This window comes from Anguilla anguilla, chromosome 10 (genome assembly GCF_013347855.1).
Source record: "Anguilla anguilla isolate fAngAng1 chromosome 10, fAngAng1.pri, whole genome shotgun sequence".
In the NCBI taxonomy this organism is placed as follows: Eukaryota; Metazoa; Chordata; class Actinopteri; order Anguilliformes; family Anguillidae; genus Anguilla; species Anguilla anguilla.
In genome coordinates this window covers 18,243,299-18,269,314 of record NC_049210.1, presented here as the reverse complement: position 1 = coordinate 18,269,314, position 26,016 = coordinate 18,243,299, and the positions used below count along the sequence as shown (strand labels likewise).

At 46.4% G+C, this 26,016-nt stretch overlaps 1 protein-coding gene across 4 annotated transcripts in view; it reads left to right on the top strand.

Moving 5' to 3' along the window:
- LOC118206651 (multivesicular body subunit 12B-like) overlaps nt 1-26,016 on the top strand; it is a 52,252-nt gene that overhangs the window by 1,328 nt on the left and 24,908 nt on the right. For 3 of the 4 annotated variants that reach the window (XM_035379585.1, XM_035379586.1, XM_035379588.1), the window contains exons 2-6: nt 3,889-4,011; nt 13,682-13,789; nt 17,483-17,579; nt 19,223-19,352; nt 20,478-20,627. In XM_035379585.1, the coding sequence (XP_035235476.1) occupies nt 3,901-4,011; nt 13,682-13,789; nt 17,483-17,579; nt 19,223-19,352; nt 20,478-20,627 (596 nt within the window). In that variant the 5' untranslated portion in view covers nt 3,889-3,900. Of the gene's footprint in view, nt 1-1,131; nt 1,637-3,888; nt 4,012-13,681; nt 13,790-17,482; nt 17,580-19,222; nt 19,353-20,477; nt 20,628-26,016 lie in introns of those variants that run through there. The other variant, XM_035379587.1, reaches the window with a different exon arrangement.

Below are 26,016 nucleotides of genomic sequence, written 5' to 3'. Positions count from 1 at the left end.
ACTAGAATTAGTCTTAAACTGTCTCCCACTTGGCTTTGTTTTCCCTGAAACTTCACATTTGCCCTCAGTAGTTGCACCTGTCATGCAATGGGTGGAGCAGTAAGACCAGTTCAGGTTCCCAGCACTTACGTCATAGTGTTTGAACCCCAGTTTAATGACAGGTTCTGTGACTGCCCTTCCCTGCCGGCAGAGCCTGTCCAGAATCTGTGCTGACCTCCCTCGGTTCACACAAGCCAGCCTCCAGTATCTACCGGTGGGGTTTTAGCTTGCGGTCTCTGAAACCCATCTCTCTCATGGCTGGAGACAGATATTAACCAAAATCCCCTGAGAGGCAATGTCTGGAAAAGGGAGGGGGAAAATGCTTACCTGTCGCATCATCTAAACATCAAGGTCATTCTGTGCCCTTTATTAGACTGGTATGCTAAGTACCTTGCTCGTTTTGAATATGAAACAGCCAGACAAGAAGTGTATAGGAATTAATTTTTTATGGCTATTACTTTTTTTTATTTATTTTTTTGGTTGTTTGGTTAATGAACTCCTTTTGGTTGTATCAGCTAATGAAGGAGGTTGACGTGTGCAAATCCTCTGCATATGTTGAAGGTACACTAAACCTACCGTTATTTGTTAGGTGCAATTGACTTAGCCTAGGTCATTTGCGGAAGTTCTTCCCTTGAGAATGCATTGAACTTAAGTTGCACTGAACATGAGGTTAAAGGCTTTGTGTCAGGGATCCAGGATGAGTTTCTTTCACCCTTGGGAGTTCCCCTAGGTCTGGACTGCTCGACTTCAATTTTCCAATTAGAGTCAGTTTGCAACGAAATGGCATGGCGCAGTCAAGGAAAAGCCGGATTGATTAGTGCGCAAATTAACGCAAGAAAGAGATCATTCTCCCACTGTAAGCTAATTTGCTTGCCTGCATCTCTTTAATAAGTCTCCCCAACTAACTTTTTCTAAACGGGAAGACTTCTGCCACAGTAAATCCTCCAGATTCAATAAACGTAATTACAATAAATTCAGTAAACATTTAGATTGAACGCAATAACTGTGTCATTTACTCTACAAAAATGCTTTGAGCATAATTTAATAAAACGGCTAGGCAACCTCAGCAAAGCCACTAATCTCCCTACCAGTCCTGTGCTCACATTAAGGGGAAAGCTTCTTTGGACAGGAAGAGGCAATAATAGATCTACATTTACTAGATTTCCGGGAAAATGTATGCGATTGCTCTGGCTTGTTACTGGGTGACTTCACTGGATGGATTCTAATTGCCTGTAGTCAGTGGGCTCACTTGTCATCTGATAATGGCGGGCTTAGAGAGCCCCTTGAAATAGCGTCATGCAGAACAGCCGCTGTTACACGGCTGCTTTAGAAAGCAGCCCATGACCAAACGGAATGAAACGCACTCTTTCGCTCCACACGGGGGCTGGGAAAATGACCTCCCTGTTCTGCCGTATGACGGAATGTTTCGAGTCGCTTTTTCCTGGCTATGTTAATACATTGGCCGCACCTTTTCAGACAATTTAATGTGGCCTAATGTAAGCAACGTTTTTTGTCGCGGCTGAGTGTCTTCACGTAGATATTGTTAGGAAAGGGGAATCAGCTCGCATGCCTCACCTTTTTCATTCTTCTGCAACAGGTGGGCAGCATTATTTTCGCTACCATTCTATTTTTTATATGTATTATTAGAAGTGTACTACATGTGCAGGTAATGATTATGTATCTTTGATGAATTTTGTTTCTTGAAATGTTATTGCATATTATTTAGCCGAATCTAGATTTTTGCATGCAATGTAAATTAGAAAATTTCAGTTAAAGCCTCGCCTGGCCCAGTGTAGTACTTCAGTGTTTTGCTGGTGTAGCAGAGGCCTTGTACCATTTTCTCAAGCACTCGCATAGCCTCAACATATTAAATGCCATTGGCTCATATATACCGGAGGCCTTCTGCAGATCTCGCGTGCTTTCCCTAAGGTGAGGTTGTAAATAGATTCCGTTGTGTAGTCCACAATCTTTAATAAGGCGATTTTGGTGTATTTTTCCTTCAACAGGTTCTCCTGATCTTCCTCAGTGTTCATTACTCATAAACTTAATTACCCCTGGTATGTGCACTATGACAGTGGCTTTATAAAATGTGCTGTTGCCCCAGCATTAATCACCATAATTAACTGGTTTTTAAAAAAAGATGCTTCAGATGCTGAACATCAATGTTGCTAAACACGTTAAGCTGCCTGGGTCTTGCCCTCCAAAAGTGTGATGTGCTACCTACCCGCTGTACATTGGAAGTGTTTGTTTTTTTTTTCCATCTCTGATGTGCAGTCCCTCAGATAGTTACATCCGTTTGATGCGAAGTTATAAATATATTTACAACCTTTTCTGTCTTACTGTACTGTGCATGCCTTAAGTTTGTATTGCAAACTCTGAAGGCATGAGAGTTGACACCTTATTCCCTTGTAGCAGTTAAGCTGCCCGGTCACTGTTTGACTTCTGTGTACCCTCCCTGCTTTGTTCTTTGTTTCGTGTAGGCTAGGTGCGGGGCTTGCGTGCGTCTGAGGAGATGGAGTGCTCTGACATCCTGATGTTTGTGTTATTAAATGAAGCCGTTCACATGTCGCTGTGTTTATTGGCCCGGTTGGTGCCGCGCAGGCCCTTTGCAGCCGGTGAAGAGAGGGTGGTGGAGGTGCCCGACGGTGGGGGTGGGGGAGGGGGTGGAGGCAAGGCCCTGTTACGGCAGGGTCCTCCGCCGTCCTCTTTCGTCTGGTTCCCTGAAAGACGTTTTTGGTTCCTTCAGGACATTCCGGTCGTGTGCATGTCAGAGCACCGCAGTGGGGGTGGGGGGTGGGGGGTGGGGTGGGGGTGGGGGGGGGGGTCGCGGACTGAAACGCTCTCACGCGTCTTTACAACTTCTGAAGAAATGTTAAAGTAAAAAAAAAAAAAAAAAAAACTTGCCCAAAAGTGTCAGGTAGAATGATTTAATAAAGGGAGCATTATACAGCCTGGTATTAATAGCCTACATATCTGTAAATCAGAGAAGTCACACTGACATCTGCCTTCAGAGATAAGAGCCCGCGGTTTCTGCCTTCGCCCCCCCCCCCCCCAGCTGCCTGATTCACCTGAGAACTCAAAACACTGCGTCCTGTGGTGCAGGTTTGGCGCTCTAAGGAAAGCGGTTTGTTTGCCATTAACCAGAAAGTGAACTTGCGGGTTCTTTGCCGGTGCTGTTCAGAAGGCAACTTGCCCGATTCGAATTGGTGCTAATCTGTCATTTTCTATGCCATTGACACAGTGCTGTAGGCTTGTCATCGACAGGCACCACAGGCCTACATTGCGTAAGGTCGATGATGGCCGACTTTGAGGCTGCAGTCAGCTTTCACAGCTTTGCCCTTTTTTTGAAATCTTCTATGACCCCCCCCCCCCTTTCAGTGAAGAGTGTGATTCAGGGATCATTTAATTTTTCATTAGGACTGAATTTTTTCTTTTCAGGCACGAGCAAAAGAATAGGCCTTTAGTCCCAGTTTGTTTGCTCCTCTTTAAAAGGGAAAATGGCTCTCAGTAATTAATTGCTTGGCTGATTAGATCCTCAGCATTGTTATTGTCTCCATCGCCACAGCTTATTCAGTGTACAAATGAGCCTTGCGGCACAATTGTTTCTCAAGCTCTCGAAACTGCTTTCACGCCGCCATTAGCCCGACTTTTGTGCCGTCGTTCATCAACTGAAGACCCAGGAGGAATCTTTGCAATCCCCCCATGCCTTGTCCTCGGTGACCCTGGCTGAGCTCTTCACTTCAAATTCCCCCCCCCCCCCCCCATCCATCCACCCTGATGTTTTCCTGTCACTGCCAGTAGATGTTTCCGAGGGTGGGGCTTTCTGACTGCATGTGCGCTGTGTTCCAGAGGCCGTCCAAGATGCCAGAGGTGCGGGAGTTGAACGAAGCCCTCCCCGAGCTGCCCATGGACCCCATCACAGGAGTGGGGGTGGTGGCATCTCGAAACAGGGCGCCGACCGGCTATGAAGTGGTGAGCGCCATTGAGCCCCGCTGTTCAGGGAATGCTGGGGGGTGGGTGGGTGGAGGGTGTATCAGAGATGGGAGAATGAGCTTCTTAAGCCCCATAATGGGTGGAGCTTCCGTGTGCTCTCAATCACTAGGTTGTATGAGTTTTGTCTCTGAACCAAACCAGCAAGTTGTAAAAAATAGCTTTACACATTTTGGCATTCATGAAGTCGCACTCTTTCCTCACGAATATGGTGGCGACTCTGACCGGTCCATCAAGTATGTACGAGCCTAGAAACAGAATAAACAATTTAGTCTAATTAAGCTCCTTTAAGGTGTAAGGTCACAAATATGTGATCAGAATGTTCTTAACATTCTAATGTTGATGTAACAACCACTACTAGTGACTGAAAGCAATGGAGTTCTAGAACACTGATTTAGAATTTTGGAGGAAAAAAATAATTCTTAAAAAAACCTACTCTTCATAGGGTTATAATAACACAGTGAGTATTAAATGGAAACAAACTATCCACTCAAAGAATGTAAACACCGCTGATACTGCTTCGGCAGGCCACACCCTCCGATAACTTTTACCTATCGCCGAGAATTGCAGTTATCATTAGCAGTCTGTGGACTAGTTCATAATCTGCCGCTGTATCAGAAGTTATCAACTCTACTAACATGCAAAACTGCGTAGGAAACAATCAGGAGAAATAGTTGAAATCTGCGATTTCTTCTCCCTCCAGTTAGCAACACAAATTCCTGAAGGCACCCTGTACTTGTTGCAGGGAGTTGCTGTAAATGAGTCTGTGTGCTCAGTCAACCTACCCTATAAATACAGGAAAAAAACAAAGTTAAATAACTTATTATTACCAATACCAGTGTTTGAATAGGCACAGAAAAACATTAATTGTATTGCTGTTGAATTTTTCTGCTGTATTTTTATATTTAGCCTATATTTTTTTGTGATCATCATTTTTATTGATGTTTCACATACAAACAGTGCACAGCAAACACAACCAAAAACAAAACCACATAATAAAACACACAAAACTGCAGAAATTATCAACACCACAGAATTTTGAATATTGAATATCAGTTTGTACAACTCTTGATATACGCTTATTCATGTGTCCTTCATATTTAGATAACAGCATGTTATGAATCGCCACAGAGAGCATTGGCCATGACCGCACTATTCTAGGTCTTGCTTTTTTAATTGTAGCTGTTGAGCATTTTAAATTAACAATATTTAGAAAATTGCTTACATTTATTTCTGAATTCCAGTAGCGTTCTTGTATATTTATTGTGGCTTTAAATGCACAATGGGGGGGGGGGGGGGCGGGGTTCCATCCCTTCCCTCTATACAGCTGTCCACAAACTTAAGGAAATTAAGAATATGTAGTGTAATAAGTAGTGTAACATTTAGTGTAAAACCTAGTTTAATACCTTGAGTAGTTTATATCTTAGTTTAAATGAATGTTAAAAATTACAGTGATAGTTGGAGAGACACAGTGTTTGTTTTCTAGAAAATTTTGTCTTGAAAATAGTTAGTTTTTTTTTACAATATTAATGCAACCATGGGATGAGTAATGGAGTATATTCCCTTAGGTTTTCATTAAGATGACAGTTCTGTGTAAGGGAGAAGTCCCAGAAATTAATCTCTGTTTTACAATTAAGAAAATGTATAATTTTCCCCCAAAAGCAAAGAAACCAAACACAGTATCTAGCTGATTGTATTATTAACACATTAATGCATTTTTTATTTTCTGTACCTGGTAAAACTTGGAGATAATCTAGCAATAAATCTTGGGAGGCCTACCATTTTGCCACATTGCATTAAACAGGTTCCACTGTAAGTTCCAAGTTGGAAAAGCAGCTGAAACATTAGTGGCTGCTTACTGGTTGCGGGAGGGAGAACCCGCAGGTTTGGAGTTCACTGCCTGTGGCCTGTCCTGGGCCCCGAAGCGTCAATCATCCAGGCCTTCCTCCAGGTACCGGGTAGACTGACCTCAGGGCGGATCCCAGTCTCAGCCAGGAAAAGGCCCCCGGCCCCTCTGTTGGTTTAACCCTTTGGTGGCAGAGAGGAGCTGCAGTCCCAGTCTTGGCTCACGGAAAGAAGAAAGCGGGGAACCGAGAAGTAGGACAGCAGAGTTAAAGGCCTCCTGGGGACTGCGGAGCTGGGCCCTGGAGCTGCCTGTGGATTTTAGAAAGCACAGAGCAAACACAGCGACGCACAGCCTGGAGTGGGCCCCAGGGCCCCCTGCTCTCCCTCTTTCTCTCTCTCTCTCTCTCTCTCTCACTTCCTCTTTTCCCTCCGTATCCCCCGCTCCTTTCCTCTCTTCTTCATTCCCCCTTCCTCTCTTCCTGCCTCCTCCCCTCCTCCCTCCTCCAGGTCTCCGGAGGGAGAGGCGGCTTGGCATTTTGATGAAGCGCTGCCGGCTGGCGTTGAGATTTCCCCGGCACGCCGCGAGGCGCAGCTACTGTAGGACTCCGTGAGCCGCTCTCTCAGACTCCCTCCGTCTCCCTCCGTCTCTCTCCCCCTCCGCTCACAAAACGCGTTTGATGTGCGCCGAAACATTCCGCACTTTCAGCCCCGACTGCTGCTAGTTGCCGCGGGTGATTGATTGAAGGCGCGTTCGTGACACGGGTGCGACGCGCGGGGTCCTGAAGGCGTTCTCGTAGCGGCGCCGCGAGACAGGGTTGCGACTGTGACACGGTCTGCCTGACACGGATGTAGATTTTTTTTCCATTTGTGTCGCTTGACAGATATTTTTTTTGCCTCAGTTTTTATGTATCAAGCCCTACACTGGAAAAAACAAATCAGACCGCGGGAAAGTGAGCCCGGCTGCTGTACGGAACCGTACGAGCGAAACTCAGTGTTTTTCCCCTGCATGTAGGATCTGAGTCCGAGACATTTTTTGGTCACAAGTCCTCCCGCGGAGCCCCGCTCGGCTTTGCCGTCACGTGTTTTAATTGCCGGAACGTTCTTCCCTTTGATCGCTTGAGCGACTCAGCCGCGTGAAGAACACCTCTTCCCTCCTCCTCGATTGCGGGCTGTCACGGAGAGAGATGGAAGCCCCTTCATTGTGTTTCCGTACGCCAAGGCATCAGGTGACAGCCCAGGATTAATGGGCGTAGCGCGGCTTCCGCTTGCCGTCGGTTAACCCGTTCGGCTGGTTAAAAGTTCTCCGGCAAGTTTTGTTCCCCGACGAACTTTTGTTAGCACGTTTTGTTAGCACGTTTTGTTAGCACGTTTTGTTAGCACGTTTTTTTTTTCTTTTTCCCCAAACCGTTGCATTGCACTGTTGAAACGCGACTGATTAACTCTTTAGCCTTCCTCGTCCGCGCGGCCTCGTCTTCCTTTCATCGGTAAACGTCGGCGGCTGTTTACCCGCGCGGCGGTGGGACCTCGATCAAACGCGGTTCCGCGGGGACCCGACATCAAACGCTCCGGGCCCTCTCTCGGCGGCAGCAGTCAGACCCCCGCGGGGGGACACGGCACGTCACTGTAATCTGGCTGAACACGTTACATACGACTCCCAAGAAGGCATTAACATAACTTCATTCGAAGGAGCGGGGGGTATGACGCTAGATCTTCGCTCGATTTTTAATTGGCTGTCACCTCTGCGTAGCCCTTCTGTACAACCTCAGATGACTCTGAACCACCGCTATCCGTACTGTGTACGAAGCATAAGGAGTGATTTAGTCTTAAGAGGAAAGAAATAACTCTCCTATTGCATCTCATTATGAAGAACCCCCCACACACACACACACACACACAAACACCGCCGTTCATGCAAAGTCCAGCGATGTTCCAGATCCAGGCGGGCGGCTCTTCACGGAACGGCGGGAAGGGTCATTCTGTTTTGTTTGGACGAGGCGCTGGGGTCCGCACCTGGGCAGAGAGCCCAACAAATTTCACTCTAAAGTGTGGAGAGACCGTGGGGCCTGGAGCCCGTACAGCGCGCCATAACCCTATCTACTCTCTCCTGACATCCAGCTGGAACCAGCCTGGATCACTTCATTCGGGTTTGGATCGCTTTCCACTGCTCTTACGTGGATCTAATCGGCCCTTGAGAACCTTAGAAGTGTTGGTTTCTTGTTGTTGTTGTTTTTTTTAATGTTAAAAATTCAAGATTTGAAAGCTATTTGATTTCACTTTCTGTTTGATTTCCTCAGCATTTAAAAATTTTGCTGTAGCTGTGTCTAAGCTGTTTAATTTTTAACAACATCAGTTTTTTTGTTTTTCAAAACAATCTTCTTGTCAAACTGGTGTCAGGTTGGCATTGGGGTTTTCTATAAAAATTAGACCCTGTCCAATCACTTTTTGGTGCTCGTAGTGTTCATTAAGCCATAAGAAAAAGATTTATACTCACCCTTTATAAATTGAGAAAATCATATTTTCTTTTGATTTAAAATGTTAAATGTTATTGAAGAGAAAGGCTTGAACAGTCGAGGGGTGTGTTCCTTCCATTTTGAATATTCACAAGATCACAAGATGGAACACTAAACAGACTCGTGCTTGTGATTAGTTAGCTACCTGAACATGATGAGCTATTTGGAAAATGAGGAAAGAAAAAGGTACTAAAACTAACCAAAGTATGATAGAAGACTGTGTGTGTACACGCCAGTCAACCCCAGTGATAGGCCATCACAATCTCCGGAGTTGAATCTGATGCTGTCGATCAATGCAAATCTGAGTGTCAGAATGGTGACCAGTGTTTTTTGTCTGGGAGGCTGGCTAACTATGTAGTGCAGCAAGCTATTTGTCATTTCGTCATCAAGCCTTCTAATAAATTTATCTTGCCAACTTATTCCATCCGAGCAACAATATGTTTTACTTTCACATTACCTTAAAAATTTCGAGTTGCCCAGAAAGGCACTTAAACAGCAAGTTGCCAACAGTGCTGATAGTCACAAGGAGGCACATAAACATATCCGTATAATTAGTCCTTTTTTTGCATCACCACTGATTGCTGGAAAATAAAACATTTTTTGTATATTGCCTTGCTAACAACATCACGGGTGAGGTCTTCAAAGACCAATACCAAATCCTTCAGCAGTAGGCAGTGTAATAACTTTTTTTGCTTTCAGGATGGGAAAAAAAGCTCTACATTGCCAGCATTTAATATCAGAGCATTCATTTTCTTTGGCTCATAGGCCTAACTATTGAAAAGTATGAATTTGTTTAGACGGGGTATTTAAATTTGCATGTGATGTAATGTAGCATTATGCTGTGTTACGTGCTGCCACTCTGATTGTGGGTAAAGTACTGTGGAAGCCAGCATGGGATCATGGCAGTGTGTGTGTGGGAGGTGGGGGGTATTACACTGATCATTCACTAGGCTGCTGGTGGAGATTCTTCCTAATAATGAGAGGTGGTTCGGTATTGTTACCGGTTGACGGTAACGATGGATAACGTGTTGCGTTCCACCTTCTTTGCAAGCTAATCTGTAGCCTCCAGAGGCCAGCTCTCTCGCGGGTGCTTTTTGCCTTGAGCTGTCTTCTCTTTTCCTCTCTGCGATTTCTGTATCGACTCCCTTCAGGTCTTTCGCAGGAATGATCCCCTGTACATTTACTGTTGAGCTGTCTAGTTGGTTACATTTTTGAAGTTTTTTTTATTATTTATTTATTTCCTGGTAGGGGTGTGCATTAAATGAATTTACTGATTCATGAGTTACGCTTCTTTAATAATCTAAATGAAGTAATTGGGTTTTCCATCAAAATCTTAAATATCTTAAAGTCTTAAATATTAAACCTGGATATACAAGCAAATCGCATCTTAATTTAAAGCGCATATATATAAAAAAGAATTGAAAATAAAAATCATGAAATTGTGTATCAGTGTTCACTTCGAGGACAAATATATGCGCCAGCTTTCATGAAACTCTTGAGAAGGTCGTATCAAATTGGATTTCGGGCAGCACGACCCGCTTGATGTATGGCTAAATTACTGTACGCAATGCTTGTTTATCATACATCAACTTAATAATTATTATCACGGTCTCAAGACTTTGCTTCATCATAAAGTTTTAATATTCACCACATTGTTGTCCATTATTTTTCTCTTGGAGGTAACCTTGGCTCGTCCTTGGGCCAGTTTTAAAGGCTGCCCTCGCACACTTACGGAGAACCGCTTTGAGCGGAATTTTAATGTGAGCGAAGCCTCGGCTCACTCCATCCAGTTCTTCTGTTAATTGCTCAGCCCCAATGAACTGCTGTTACCCTCTTGCTCAGGAGCGAGAGTTCTAATCTCGCAAACGTGTTTGCATTGCCAAAGTTGCGGATTTCCTTCATCGTTTTCAGCAAACACGCACAATACAGCACCTTCCACAGTTAGAGTGCTCATTTGCTTTTGGTGGTGTCGGGTAACCATCTCGAGCTCCGCTGGTCGAAGTTGGACACAGGTGTGCTTAGCGGCGAGTTCGTCTGACTTCCTCGCCCGTCTCTCCCCCGACCCCCCCGGCCCCTCCCCTCGCTCCCTCCCTCCCTCTCTCCCTCGCTCGCTCCCGCCGGTCGGCGCTTGGCATGCGGGGCGCGTCCCTCCCGCCGCCCGCGGCCTGGCAGGATGACGCCTGAGGTGGCGCTGCCCTCATTACTCCCCTGCTTGACTTTGGCTTTCACACCACCTTCCCTTTGTTTACTCTGACAGGATGCGCTGGGTACTGACCTGGAAAAAGTGGCAGAGACGGCTTGTCTTGTAAGGAGGGGGGTGGGGTTGGGGGGGGAGGGGGGTGTATACTGGTGATGTATAGGCTCCTCCTGGGACCCGTCACATAGCTGGCGCAAGGCACCCACTTCCCTCTCTTTTCTCTCCGTGCCTCTCGTCTCCTCTCTTTCGCTTCCCCCTCTCCTCTCTTTTCTCCTCTTCCCTCCTTTCATCTTTTTTTTTTCTCCTTCCCGCTCCTCTCCCCCCTCCCCCCCCCCCCCCCCCTCCTCTGCTCTCTTTTCCCCTCTGCTCTGCTCTCTTCCCCTGTCTCGTTCTGGGTCTTTCAAGACACCCCCCTGCCCCCCGCCCCCCCCCCCCGTTCCTTGTTTTCCTCGCCCAGTCACCCAAGGCCTATCCGGTGGGCTCGTTCATCACCATTGTCAGGGTTCGTAATAATGCGCGGGAGCTGAGATCTACGAGCGCCTCGTCTCAATGAACCTCATTACGCTGCCTCTCTCTCTCTCTCTCGCTCTCTTTTTTTTTTTAAGCAGCCCTTTTAATTCCTCATGATTTTTTTAACTCTACGATTTTTTGGTGACTCCAACGCTGCCCTCTTCCCCCTGCTAACCCCCTCGATTTCACGGCGACGGTGTTTGACCCCTGTTCTTTCATCCCCAGGACGTCGTTGGTTTTAACGCTGAAGTGGGGGGGGGGGGGTTGTGAGGGCGCCGGGGTGGAGCCGGAGACTGATGCGTGTGGGCAGCTCGGTAATGTATGCATCCATCCAGGGGGGGGGTGGTGCTACTACCTCCGTGTTATACTGCCTTGTCCCGGGCAGCTCGCAGGATCTGAGCCGGAGTCTTATGTGCTTGAGTAATGGTGCAGTGCTCTAATTTACCCCCGTATTCTAATATCCTGGGATTAGCTGTCGGGCGCCATTTCCAGAAGGCCCGCCGATCCGCTCCCACGGACGGCTCTGTTGTGATTGGGGGGTGTCTCCCACACTCCGTATTTGCATAAGTCCACACATCTGGCACGGGCTAACGACGCGCCGTGTTCCAACCACGCAGAGATTGATCTGCTCTGTAATTTAGTGGACTCACCGAATGCTTAGTTGCCATCGAGAATATCAGAACCGCCTGTAACCCCGAGGCCAGTTAAAGGAGTAGCCTCGTCAGACTCGATCATCGTAGTCGCTGTACGTTGCCCATCTGACGCCTTGGTCCGCGCTTTGGTTCTAAGGAAGGAGCTGTACTCCCGTGTGATCAGTACTTGTGAAGTGATGATCATTTTTCATGAATAACACTGGGTGGATGGGTGGACAGGGGTGGACAAATCAGAAATCCTTGTGGTGGTCCTCTCGGTTACCAAACGGCCAAATCTGGTAGCCCCGGCCTATGTTGGGTAGCTTGGGTATATACTGGTGTGGTGGAATGTATGTCTGTGGATGTCTGTGTATCATCTGTGCATATCTGTACTATTTGTACTGAAATTATGTTACGAAGGTATTGCATCCTTTTCCAGTCTTATTTCTTGAGCGTTGTACTATATTAAAAAAAGAAAAATGAGAAATGTGAAAAAAAATTAGGCAGCTATTCATTTTGTCAAGAAAATAACACTGCAGACTTAAGTTTTGCTTTCTGCTTCTCAGATGTTCTCTGTATTTCAGAACGCTGTTTTAAAAACAAAAAACACTTTCTGGGTTTTTTTTATTTTTATTTTTTATATTATTTCAGTTTTAGTGTGTGCTTTCGATTGGCCTAGACATTCAGAGCCCTACATGTTTATAAAATTCTTTAGAGAATTGTAAATATTTTAGATCTTTTCTGACGAATTGCCCGCTTTAGAATGGAGGGTATAGTGCATTTGGGGGTTTGCGGTCTGAAGAAAATGCTTCGAGCAACTCTTAAACAGCGCGTGCAGCGACGTTATGCCTCCTGAGGTTGTGCGTATGCAGAAAGAAGTACCAGAGGAAGAAGTACCGGTACAATATTAAAACTGCTATTTATGTTTAAAATAGTCAATAAACTATAAAATTTAATCTGTTCATATGTACAACCTTCGGAAACATGACGTCAATAAATGCACAAGCGGCTTTGGGAGTGACTTGAACCGTATTCTCTATCATTTCCCCATTCAAGCATTGAACATTCAGGCTAATATCAATCTGGGCTCAAGCTAGGATCCAACAAACACCCGGAACCTCTCTAGTCCACCAGAATCAGCGCTGTCCACCCTTAAGATCGGCCTGCCCTTACCCATGGCGGCGAGGGGTGGGATGTGCTGCAGTGGTCTGTTCTTGGGCCTCAAGGTTTTGTAGAACTGTAGCTGGACAGAAAGCATTCTGGGAAAGGTCACTGGAGAGGGCTCATGCTAGAAGGGAGAATTTGTATGAATCAAGGTTATTCCAGCAAAATAAACAGAGCTCAGATAATTTTTTGTTACACATTTATTTCTGTTGCATGCCGTTTGGTTTTAGCAGGGGGTCCATCAAAGTAAGGTTAGGGTTTATTTTTTTATTTTATTTTTTGTATTAGAACCACAGTAAAAAAAATAAATAATAAAAACTGGAGAAATTATCTCTTGGATTCTCAAATCTGGTAGGAGAAGAGGGACAGGAAGCACAAACTTGAGGGTAAAAGCTGGACCAAATGTTACATCCCCTCTTTCCTCGACCGAAGAACTTTCCTTCATACCCACGTCGGCATCTCTTCCCCCCCCCCCCCCTTTCCCAATCACCCCCTTTTAAGAGAACGATAAAGTTTCATTTTCCGCGCTGCTCCGGATCTTTGTCAGGTTGTCTTTAATCACCCGCGTCCCTCGGGACGGTATTTTTAGTCGCCTTTTCGGATTCGGGAGGCTTCCTCCGTACCCGCGCAGGGCACTAATGAGACGGAGGGAGGACGCAAGGCGAGTGGTAATTAAGGCGCGCGTGGGGGGAAGAGGGAGAAGAGAGCGGAGCGATCGCGCCGTACATACATTAACTTCACCTCCCCCCCCCTCACGCTCTTTCCTCCTTGTTTTTTTTTTTTTTTAAACCCAGGTTTCACAAACAACAGATGGCGTCGACGCCGACCTGTGGAAGGACGGTTTATTCAAATCCAAGGTCACGCGCTATCTCTGCTTCACCAGAGCCTTCGCTAAAGAAAATGTAAGTTGAAATGTATACGTTTCCCTTCCCGCCTCCTCACCCTCTCCACCCCCCCCCCCCCGTCCCCCCCCACCCCCCAGTCCCCCCCCATCCTGACTGTCCGGTTGTTGCCATGGTTTTCTTCCTCCTTCCCTGGGCTCCTTTGGGCGACTACTCAAGCCTCTGTTCTCAGTGGTCCATCAGATTATTATAATTTTTACTGAAATTCAAACTTTGGTTTATTTGGTGACTTTTTTGAACCCGAGGCATTTTACTTGTACGCCCGATCGGGGAACCCAAATGCACATCCTTTATAAAAAAATTATTGATGTATTATTTGGGTATTTTTTGTTTGTTTTGCTCTGCTCACTAGAGAGCATACATTATGATTATTCATAGAATTGCAATCCGCTTTAATTTCCTCAGTTTTATTTTATTCAATTAACCTTTTCCCTGCAGACGAATCGGATACCGCCCAGTCATTCTTCAAAGATGTTGCACACATCAAAAAAATAATAATACGAAAAATCCCCCACTGAATTTTAAATCATGAAAATCCTGCATTATAAGAAATGACACATCAAACATTTAGCACAATATGGTGGAAAAACGGGGCGTCTTTTTTTAATAATGGTAAGGAGTCCTCTGTGAATTGATTCTGCTTTGAATACTCACTTCGCATCAGTTTGAGGTAGCAGATACTTGATAATGATGCTGTTTTGATTTCATCACCTGTTCCAGAGAATAGACATGCATACGCCTAAAGTTATACGCTCACACACACACACACATACACAACACAGACACGCAAGCTCACATGCACATATGTACACATAAGTGGCATGCATGCATACATAAAAATAAGCATGCACTTACGCACGTACACATGGGAATGCTCTCACACATGCACATACATATTCACCTATAGGTCCATACGTTTCACTGAATTCCTTGTATCAGTATGAGTTTGTGGCCTTTGTGTGGCAGTTGTTGGTCGGAAATATTAGGCCTACAACCGATCGTCATGGCTTCCTGGTACTTTACCTGAGCGGTGGCTTTCTGGCCAGCTACGCAGCCATATTGAGTCCTGGGGTAGTAAGCGGTTTGCCTTAAAGCTCCGAGTAGGGGGATAAAAATAACTCCCGTCGACTAACAGGCATGACAAGCGCGCTGGAAAGTTGAATTCGGTTTATAACACGGTTGTCAGTGCTACATCTGCTCCAGAATTCACACCTTCCCTCCGCTTTCATCGGCTTAGCCGCCTCCCCGGGAACGCGGGTTAACCCTCTCGCAGCTCGCCAGCCGAAGGGCAGCGGTTCGCTCGCTCGTAGCGGCGCGGGCGCAGATGGCGGTCGCCGGGGGGAGCGAGCCGGGGTGGTTATCCGCGGCGCTTCCCCGCCCCGGCAGCCTTCCCGCGCCGCTTCTAGCGACTGCGGCTCTCTGGAGCGCAGCTGTGCAGGAGGCACGTGGAGGCGCGTGGAGGCGCGTCTTCAGCCAACGGAACGCCGCGGAAGCGCCGCTTAGCTTTTTCCTTTTCGCTTCCCTTTACAGAGAGGTCCTTCAAAAGTTTGGGAGGTTAAAGCTCTTGCTGTAATCGTACCAGAGGCAGGCAAATACGGATACGATGCTAATGCAGATTTTTTTGACCGAGCCCTTTCAATTCGGTGAACCCCCGTCTTCTCGCAGGCTTTAGCAGTAGTTATCGGTTGCCAGCTTTGAGGAAGGAGTTGGCTGTAAATGAGGGCACCTGTTCAGTGGCTTGCTCTTGCTTTTTTCAGCTTTTTTTCCCACTTTTCTGGTGTTTTTTCGTGAACGTTGTCTGGCTTATTTCCCAGTTGACTAAATGAAACACTGTAGCAAAATCTTGTCACTGTGTTGATATGTAATGCGTTGGCTACTTGTAGTTGCTTTAACCACATATGCATACCCTTGTCATTTAAAATGTACGGGTTAGCTCATAGAGCTGTTTAAATATACCTGTGTTTAAAGATTAATTGTATTCCCTTATTTTTATTTATTTTTTTATTTATATTTTTGGGCGACATTAACTTTGGTTCAATATTGGAAACTCATTACAAATTCATGTTGCTTAAGTATTGAAGATCGCATTATCTTTGTTTTAGTTCAGTTATATGTGTTGTTTTATATGTTTACCACAACATGTATAATTTGTTTTTCATATTTAATCTTTCTGTGCAATACTTGAAGTGATAATCATTAGACCCTTTACATATTTTGACCTGAACATCCTTCCAGAATTACCGATTGTGCATCATTGTCGGTATGACAGATCATGGTGTAGCAGCAAGTGTTAACTCCAGCAAGTGTTAACCACCTCATAGTTTTTCAGAAAACACCCCTCTGCTTGGTTATATCGCACACCATGGGGCAGAAGAGTTTGATTCTCTTACTGATATCTGTTGTCATTTTGACCCTTTCAACTTCAGGGTTCAAGGGGAGGAAATTAAATCTCTTTAGATTGTCAGGAGTTGGGCAGAAGAACACCTTTTTAATAAATGGGGAGTGTTGGTGATACTTCTATAGATCCTTTTTGTCTTATAAAAATGTTACTGAAGACTGTGGAATTTGTGGATGAGAGAGAGAGAGAGGTAGGGAATTCATAAAATGAAGAAGTGATCTTTTGTTATGGTGGGACAGAGCCTTCATTTGCTCCTCACTTTAACCGCTGCCCTTTTTTTGGGACCTCTGTCCAGGCTGGAGTTTTAGTATGTGTCACACCGACACCGTTTCTCCCCGCGCCTCCGTATCAGTTTAAAATGAGTGTCCATACTGTTTTCAAGAACTTGATACAAATAAAACATGACAGTACCATCAACAAAAGCTATTTTGTCTGCCAGTCAATATAGCCCCCGCAGTAATTATCTATGACAAAAACAGATCCTGCAAAATTAGCCCCCGGAATTACGTGGTGGGGAAACAAACACTTTGTGATTTATCACAGTCTAGGTTGGAGGTAGATGGCCCCTTTTTGTCAGGTCCTGATGGGAAATGTTTTCCCCCCTTTCCTTTGTTTATAAAAAAAAAAGAGGTTTCATGCATAGTAATAGCATTCATACATGTTCCGCCTTAAGTCGGAAATAAGAACTATGAATAAACAATGGCTCTGGTAGTAATGACTGCTGAGGAGCGCTCGGAAGACGCCGTCGGAATCCAGATTTGCCCGCCGCGCCGTGTCACGGCTAAGAAAACCAAAGCTCCCTTTCTTAGGCCGCTATGCGTTAGCACTATTTATTATTGATCATTATTTGTTATGCTGAAAAATGAGAGCAGGAATACTGGAGGAGTGGAGGCTTGGGGAAGTCACGTTTGAAAATGCGGGCTAAACGTTTTTAACTCGTTCCGCTCTGGAGTGCACTGGGTCTGCGAGATCAGTAGCGCTTTTTTCTCCTTTTTAAGGGAGTTTCTTGAAGAATTTCTTGAAGTTCTCATTTCAGGATAATTTTCAGAATCATCTTCCAGCCATTCTCATTGAGCAGTACTGCAAGGTTTTAATAAATGGCAGCTCATTTTAGTTGAATATTTACTCTGTTGTTTTCCCTTGTTCTATGTTACATGGTTTTTATAGCCAGTGACACAAGGAAATCCTCCTCAGGCTCACATGTGGGAATCTACCTCTGTCACGTTAGCTTCAGCAGGAAAGTCGGGATGGTGACTGACAGCTGAACCCTGTGCCGTCTCTCTGTCCTCCTCCAGAGCCATTTAGGAAACGTGCTGGTGGACATGAGGCTCATCGACATGAAGGACACCCTGCCCGTGGGCTTCATCCCCATCCACGAAACGGTGGACACGCGTAAGCACCCCTTCCCCTCCAAAACTCCCTCAGCCTTTGCTCTTTTTCTTTTTTTATTTTTTCCTCTCCCTCCCCAGTCATGTTTTGACTATATTTTGACCAGCTTCCCCCCTGCCTCCCTTGGGACAGCTTTGCAGGGGATGGTGAATATTTTATGGGTACAGGTTGGCTTAATTTATGGGAGTCTGTGGGAATAAAATAAACATGTTGCCCTGGAGGGAGAAGAGCAGGGAATCATGAGTCATTGTTTATCAGAGCAGGAGAGGCGCTCTTCTTTATGAAGGAGCTTATTTATTTATGTATTTATTTGAGAAGAGTATGAGTGGATGTTGGTGGTTATCTAATATTAATGAAATGCATTCCCTGACGGTTTAGTGCTTTTGGAGTGCTCTGTATTCTCCCCCACCACCACTGTCTTTGCTTTGAACATTATTATTCTCTTTTTTGCCTCAGTCTGTGTGTGTGCGTGTGTGAGTATGTGTGTGTGCGTGTGTGAGTGAGTGCATGTGCGTGCACATATGAGCACAGGGTAAGCGTAGAGTGCTTATTGTGCTCATTATTATGAAATTGAGGTCGCACTTGTTGGCGAGGTTATAAAATCTGTAAGGTGCGGAAAGGATTTTGAAAAAAGGAAAGGATTTGAATTTGTGCACGGTAAAGTTTTGAAACCGCTGCTGTTTTAAGTGTATATTTAACCATTTTTAACACGTGATGTCAAACTGTCAGTGCAGTAACGCATCCCTGTGTACGGTTGCTCACAAAATAAAGTACTAAATTCAAGAAAAAGATGCTACATTTCAAAAAAGATATTTTGTCTATTGCAAAAAAAAATTGTCATTATTAAATGTATTTATTTCTTACTAAGTCTTATCTACCTGTGCACCTAGTAGTGCAGCGGTTCTGTGTTTAAGGATGGTACTGGTGTTGGTGACATTCAGCGCACGGTTTCCTCAGTATCGATACGCCGCGGTGAGCAGACGCGTGGCATTACGCTTGAGAAGCCAGACCTTTTCCCCAAAGGTTACGCTAAAGTCTAAATCCCCGGTGTGAAAGCGCCGCTTCGCCCCGGAGCGCGGTGCTTAGCCCGGCTCGCTCCGGCACGCCGCGGATAATCCCCGCGGTACGAACGCGCCGTGCCGCGGAGCGCGGGCCGTGGGAGTCTCCCCTGGGTTAGAGAGGGCCTCCACTCAGCAGAGAGCGCCGGTGAGGACGAAGGTGCCGACCCGTCTTACCGCGTTCAGCGGCTTTAGCGCGACACCGCGCCGCGGTTTGGCTAGCGTGCTAAGCGCTATCGCGAGGGCCGGTGACCTGGTCTGAGGCAGGGCACGGTAGTGATGTTTTGGCCATTTCCAGCAAGGAAAATAAATATTTTGGCTGCTACCAGGGTCACAACCCCCCTAGTGTTTTTATTTCTCAGGTTTTGTTTTTTTTCCCCCAGAGGATTTAAATGCTATATATTTTCAGCCTCTGTTAATATTTGGGCGGGGAAGTTCTGTAGGATGTCAGAAGTGATTGCTGTGGTTGAGAAGTCACACGGGCTAATGCTGCAGATCTAAGGCCGAGGCTCGGTACTGGAAAACCGTGAGCAAGTGGCTCCTTGAGTCTCCTTGTTTTGTGTATACCTTGGCCCCTCTCTCAAACAGAGGAGCCCGCGTTCAGGAAGAGGAGGCTCTGCATAAAGTTCATCCCGCGGGACTCCACCGAGGCGGCCATCTGCGACGTCCGAATCATGGCGAGGTCCAAGCAGGCCCCGCCGCAGTACACCTTCATAGGGTGAGCGAACGACGTCCTTCCGCTCGCTTCCTGAATGTTTAACGAGGCTGAAGAAAACCCGTTCGCTCGCAAAAATGAACGCAAGGAAATGTACAGCAGCGTGTTGTTTCGTGTGTAGGTCTTATGCTGAGCTCCCTTGAAAAGTTTGCAGCAACAGTAATCTGGAAAAAAGAAACTATAGTGTACGTGAATTGTGCACATCTCAGGTCGCATCTCGGAGATCTTCACGAAGGGTTTTATTTTTTATAAATTCTCTTTAAAATTATTATTTGTAATATGACATTCTGTTCTGCTCCATGACCCATAACTCTTAAATGTCCCTTTTAAAGCATCTCTGCCATTTTAAAATTGGCCCATTTATGTGTATTATGATTTGCTGTAATAAAAAATGGGGAAGGTCCTGTCGGTCCCTATGATCACCTCAACTAAGTGAGGAAACTCGCCGATGCATTGCTTTATCACATCGTTGCACTGATTTTTTAAAAGTACATCTTTAATTGTGAATTCAAAATGTCCCCCTTGCTTTGCTGATAAGCACACTTCTCATTTCACACCGTGCTTTTGTCTAGGTGCTTAAGTCAGTACTGGCTTAAAGGCTGCTGAGGGCGGTCGTTTCACTGTGGGTGTCTCATTCTATCATTTATTTGAGTTTGAAATACCTTTTCATGCTTTAAGGGAGAAGTCAGGAGTCATTTTATAACATCTTTCCTGGGAAATGTTGCACATAGCCACCCAGGGCTCTACAGTGATGTGTGCTAACTGGAAAAACTTTTAGCACTAATAGCTGGAATGCATTAGTGTGCTCCTAAATTTTTCAACTTAGGAGCACACTAAAATGCTAATGCTTTAGTTAGACATAGCCACCACGCCAATGCTAATACTGAAGCTAATGCATACAGATGAATGGCACATAAGTTATTTGAAAGTTGACGTGAGGGTACCTTTTAAGGCCAGCAACTGTGTAATGTTGCACCAGGGTGCAAGCAGACACAGTGACCACTGTGCAGTTGGGTCATACACGGTTTGGCGGGCTCAAACAGACACTTTCTTTAGGCCTTGTTGTCTTGCAGGGGGTGGCATTGATCATTATGGCGTGCGTGTGTGTGTGTTTTTTTTTCCCCACAGTGAGATGAACAGCATGGGGATCTGGTACAGGATGGGAAGAGTCCCGCAGCTGGAAGAGCCCTCGCTGAATCAGACCGTCCCTGAATCGGACACCGCCACGCCGGGCGGTCACGTCACCACCACCCCTACGCGCACGCCTGCCCTGCCCAAGTACGTCCCACACCCTCGCCCCGCCCGTCCAATGCCTGGCCAAATGTCTCTCGGGCCTTCACTTCTCTCACTTCCTTCTGAGATACATTTGCTGTGTTTAACCATCTTCATGAGGTTTGTTTAATGCGTCGGTACCTTTATAGGGGAAAAAGTGTTTCTTTCAACTGCTCATTTCCCTGGTCCATGACAAGTGATATTATCACCTGAGGACTGATGCATGATGGGAAATGTTTGAAAACATTCCCCCTCTCGCTGTACCCGGCGACGGGAGCGCGCAGCTGCAGCGGCGCGGCGGAGAAAGGGGCGGAAGCCAGGCGGCCAGGGAAAGGCCCTGGGAGCTGGCACCGCGGGTTCAATCAGGGCTAAACTCCTGCTGTTCCCGCTGCCTCCCCGGAGACCCCAACCCGCTCGCCACATCGCCGCGGCGACAGGAGCCCTGGCGCTCAGACAGATGGGGAGAGGAGCTGCCCTGAGACAGAGAGAGAGAGAGAGAGAGAGAGAGAGAGACAGCTGTAGAGGAAGCAGGGCTCTTCGCCACATTGTCACCCCCTCTTCAACTGCACAAGAGCCACCCCCCTCCCCTCTCCTCCCCTTCCCCTCCCCTCCGGGCATGCCCAGAGGGAGGAACAGAGAGGCCAGGGCTTTGTACCAGCTCCAGACCCAAACCATACAATCTCCATTATTCACAGAGTGGAAGTGCTGGGGATTTCCACAGCAAATTGTAAATAAACAATGCTGGGTGCTTTGTAGAAAAGAGAAGAAGGCCAAAGGGGTGGAAAGGAGCGGGGGCCCACTGTCAGCTGCTGGTTCTGAGCTCTCCTCAGGCCTGTTTGGGGAGAACGGAGTGATGTTTTTTTTAAAGAGTGAGTTGGAGCCTTTGCAGAAGAGAGGGAGAAGCCGTGTTAGCGGTTAGCCGTGAGCTGCCTCTGGCTTCCGCTCTTAAGTCGCTCTTATCGGGCTCGTTATCGCCACCGGCTTCCTCACGAGTCAGAAGAGAAGATGAGGAACGGCGGCGGCCTGTCGGTGCAGAAAGGAAGGCGCTTTGATGGGCGTGAGGCGTTTGATGCTTCGTAGCGGTACGGTACGGAGAGCCTGTGTTCCGCACCGCGTCGAACGTTGCCCCTAAGCCATAGCCCTTCTGAAGCCCGCTTTCAAGTTGGCGAGGTACTGGGGCTGGAATGCCTGCTGAGACGAAAGGCTGGAGGCCTGTTGTTCTAGTGTTCTAATTCCCGCCACGTTGCGAGAGGATCTCCTTTGTGAACGTCACTTTGGTGCAGGAAGCCTGTCGGATGCATTGGCGAATCCCCTTTCGGACCGAAAGGTCGTTCCAGGACAGCATCCCTGTGCACCTCGGAGTAGTTCTCTTTAATCGGCGGGTCAATAAAACAGTATAACAGTTTTCCCATCATGCATTTGTCCCCACTTAAACAAAGGCCATGTGCTAACCCACTGACTGTGAGATATGAGGCAATCAACCTGAAGTTAAATTCTGATCTGATTCTGATCTCATCTGTGTGTGGGTTAAGGCTGGGGTCAGTTCAGGAAATGAGTTGAAATTCAATTCAGTTCAGTTGTTTTAGAGAGATTTTGTTTTGATTGATGTAACTGAAAGGGAACTGACCTCAAACCTGGTGTGGATGGCATAACTTGAGAGGCACTCAGTTCAAATATGTGGAAGAAACTGCTTGAAAAAATAAACAAAAGAAATGGGTTCACTGAAGGTAATGTATGTGATTACACATGTCCAGTTCGCTATTGGTGCAAGCCACCACTAAGACACCTAATTAGTTAACTAATTAGGGCTATCAGGATTACTACTATATTTTCCCTTTATTACATGTGGTTGAAAGCTAACACAGTTAACTAGGCCACTATATTGCCCCTTACTGTCCAATGTCCCTCGCTATAAGCTGTAAGCTGCTTTGGAGTTACTTGAAGTGTCTTTTCTTGCTCAAGACCCTGAAATGCTGAATGCCCCAACACCAGCCGGTGATTTGAGAACTGTGGTTAAAATCTGTAAAAAAAAAATGTATAATTTTCCTCTTCGCTCACAGTAACTGTTAGGGATGATCAACAACGATATTGAAGTCCCCTGAAGGTTGACTAAAGTTAATTAAAATAGTCATTTTAATTATAGTGTCATTTTGTTGTAAGTTGATAGAAAGGAGTCGGGGCTTTTGAATCCGACCCGGCGTACGGGGCGACTGCGGCCCCAGAGGCAGCCCCCTGCCCTCAGCCAAGTCTGTTGTTTGTTTCCCTGATAAAACTGTCATTCGTGAGGCTAATATCTGACCTCCAAACAGACCGATGGCATAAATTAGCTTTGTGGTATTATTTCTTCCCCTTCACCCCCCCCAATACGAGAATCAAGGTTTTTGAAACTTCTCTGGGAATGATGGCCCAGTATATAACAGTGTAACAGCACCATTTTTTTATCAAAAGGCAGAACAATAAACATGTTGGTCCTAGCCACCGTTAACCTGTACCCGATTTTACGGTTTCTAATTTCGGACAGGGTGATTTACAAAGTTTTTTGTCAGGTGAAGGCCAGAGAATATAAATTGAAAGCGGGAAGAGGAAAAAAAAACCACTGCTGTACAAGCTGCAGAGTTTTCCTCTCGTTGCCGTGGCTGATGGTGGAGAAAGTCTGAGGAAGTTCAGAACTGGGAGAGGCCAGGAAGGCCTCGATTGTTCCTTCCGTTTTCGGTAAGGGCTGGACGGTGACGCCGATGAAGTTAGCGGGAGGCCTGGGCCCGCTGTCGGAGGCTGCCTGCCGCGACGGTGCCGGGCCTCGGCGTTTCCGTCCGTCCCCGAGCTGCGTATCACTGGGGTTGCTGGACCCCCTTCACCGGCAACAAACTGTCAAGAGTGGAGGGAGGATCTAATGCGCGTTCATCCTGAGACCCGTCTACTCTCGTGTGTTGAAACCAGTAGGGCTGCGGCATCCCTGAGCACATGGCAAGCTGCTAAGCTAAGGCTGCCATTTTCTAAGTTTGAGCTTGCGTTATCGAGGCAGAAATCAAGCAGAATTGTTGGGAAACCAGGCTATCAGCTGGTTGCCTGTTCAAATCCTAGTTGGGAGAATTGCTGTTGTAGCCATCAATGCTAAAGTGATCCAGTATATATCCAGCTAGTGTATAAAAATGTTAGGAGTGTGGATAAGGGAGTCTGCTTAGCAGACCATAACAATAATAAGAATGAAACAAAACATAAGAACAAAAGTGTTTGTGGTGCTGTAACGTTAAGTGCTAAGTTGATGTTATTGAAGAGGCGAATGACGATGTGTCAGAGCCTTTAACTACTGCCTCGCTTCACTTCATTCATTTGCAACTTTTAGGCGTACTACGGGGCTTTGCATCTTCCGTTCATAAAGAAATAAAACTAATAGAATAGAAAAATGAGAAAATTGCGTTTTTATTATCTGCCGACAGTAACGCAGGCCCAGAAGACGGCTGCGTGTGATGCTCGGCTTTATCGGATCGCGCTCTTGAATGCTGATGCAGCTGGGAAAAATTCCACTCGCGTTTGAAAAGAAACAATGTGCGTGTAATATCGTATTGTGTACAATGTCCTGTAATCAGAAAACAGTTTTATGCTCCGTAGCTAGCACCAGAAATGATGTAGCCTAATTGAAATGCTGGGATTGACTCTATTTAATATGCAAGCGCTTACAACACACCATCACATTGCCCCCTGGCAAAAATTCTCAATACATAAACTAAAAAACATCTCTGAACAGCACTTTAAACACTATCGCAATAGGCCCAACTTCTTTTAAAAATACACTTTAGGAACACTTGCAAGTATGTTTAATTTCTGTAGCTGTTAACAATTGAGTTTGGAAACTTTTACCAACTAATATAAACAGCAAATGATTATTGGTACCGTTAACACACACCGTACCTTAGGCTGGGCATTGCCACCTGCTCTCCAGGCCTGTTCTTAATGTGTTCCTGGCACGGGGTCCTATGCCTTCCTGGGACTCTATTCGAAGCTGGCACGCGTCGGACGGTAGTGGGATGGAGAGCGTGACAGACGCGCCTGTGCGCCATCCCCCCGCCCACCCCGAGGGGCATGGCCACACCCCTCAACGCCAACCCGGCCTCTTTCACTAGGGAACCTCGTCAATTCTCTGACGGGTTCTCTGACGGGTTAATGTTATTTTTGCATATTATGCACTGTCAGTAGTTTGTCAGGGCTAATCTGCAGTATTGCAGTTTAAAAAAAAAAAAAAAAAATATGTATTTTTGTGGCCAGTCAGTGCTCTCTGTGTTTTCTGTTTGTTTGTCTGTTTTTTTTGTTGTTGAGGGTTTGTAAAAAAATTGACTGGTCCTCTTTTTTCCTGTGTAGTTTTTGGTGCAGCATTTGGCTTCCGACCGTATTTTGGAACCGAGATGCTTGTTTATTTAGACCCCACAATAGAATTCTTTATGCTTTCCTGTGAACAAAAAGACTTGGAGGAAGCAGGTGCAAGAATAGATGATTCCCATCAACTCGCCTTTGTTGATTTTTTGTACGCAGTCCAACAATCTGATTCAATGTGTATGTGGGCCGGCATCTGCAAGCTTGTGTGTGTGTGTGTTTGTGTGTGAGTGAGTGAGTGTGTGTGTGGTACGTTTGATATGTACCAGTGGCTCAGGAGTTAAAAGTTGTAATTGTTTAAATCTTGCAGGCTGTGATCCCAGTTTCACCATAATTTAATGAGGAACTACACTGTAATTAAATATTCAAATTAGAAATAAGTGTCAATATGGCTTCTCGTTGCCTAGAATGATGATTAATTGTATTCAAAACTCTAGTGGCCAACATAATCTGAACCGAACCGCTGCTGTTGATTATGTAGCAATACACTTGCCATGTTTTTGTTTTAAGAATTAGACGGGTAATTGATTTGCCATATGCTGCCTCAGCCAGTGGACCTAAAAGATGTTCGTAAACCTCCGGATTTGGATCCCGCTCCTTTTCTCCGCGTTTGCGGGAGGAAAGTTTTGAGAAGCGGCAGCGGGGATCCGCGGCGTCTCCGTTCGGTACCCGTCACTCCCTCGACCAGTCGCGCCGCCGCCGACAGGGGGTCGGTTCTGCCACGCCGGCGAATCGCTCGTGCCGTGTCTGCGGGACGTCCTCGCCGCGCGACGCCTCTCGTCGAGCGTCTCCCGTCGCCGAGGGTCGCCGGGGCCCCGGCGCGGAGTCGAACCGCCGGGGCGCGACGCATTCGCGGCGTCGAGCGTTCCGCTTCGGCTGCGTTCGTCACGGAGAGCCCCGCCCCCGGGCCGATTTCGTACCTGCCGACGGCAGCCGGGAGGCCTCGGGATTGCTCCTCTTCCGAAGCGACCCGCAGGTGAAATCGTGACCAATCGCGATTTCACGTCAGCTGCTCCGACATTTCTTT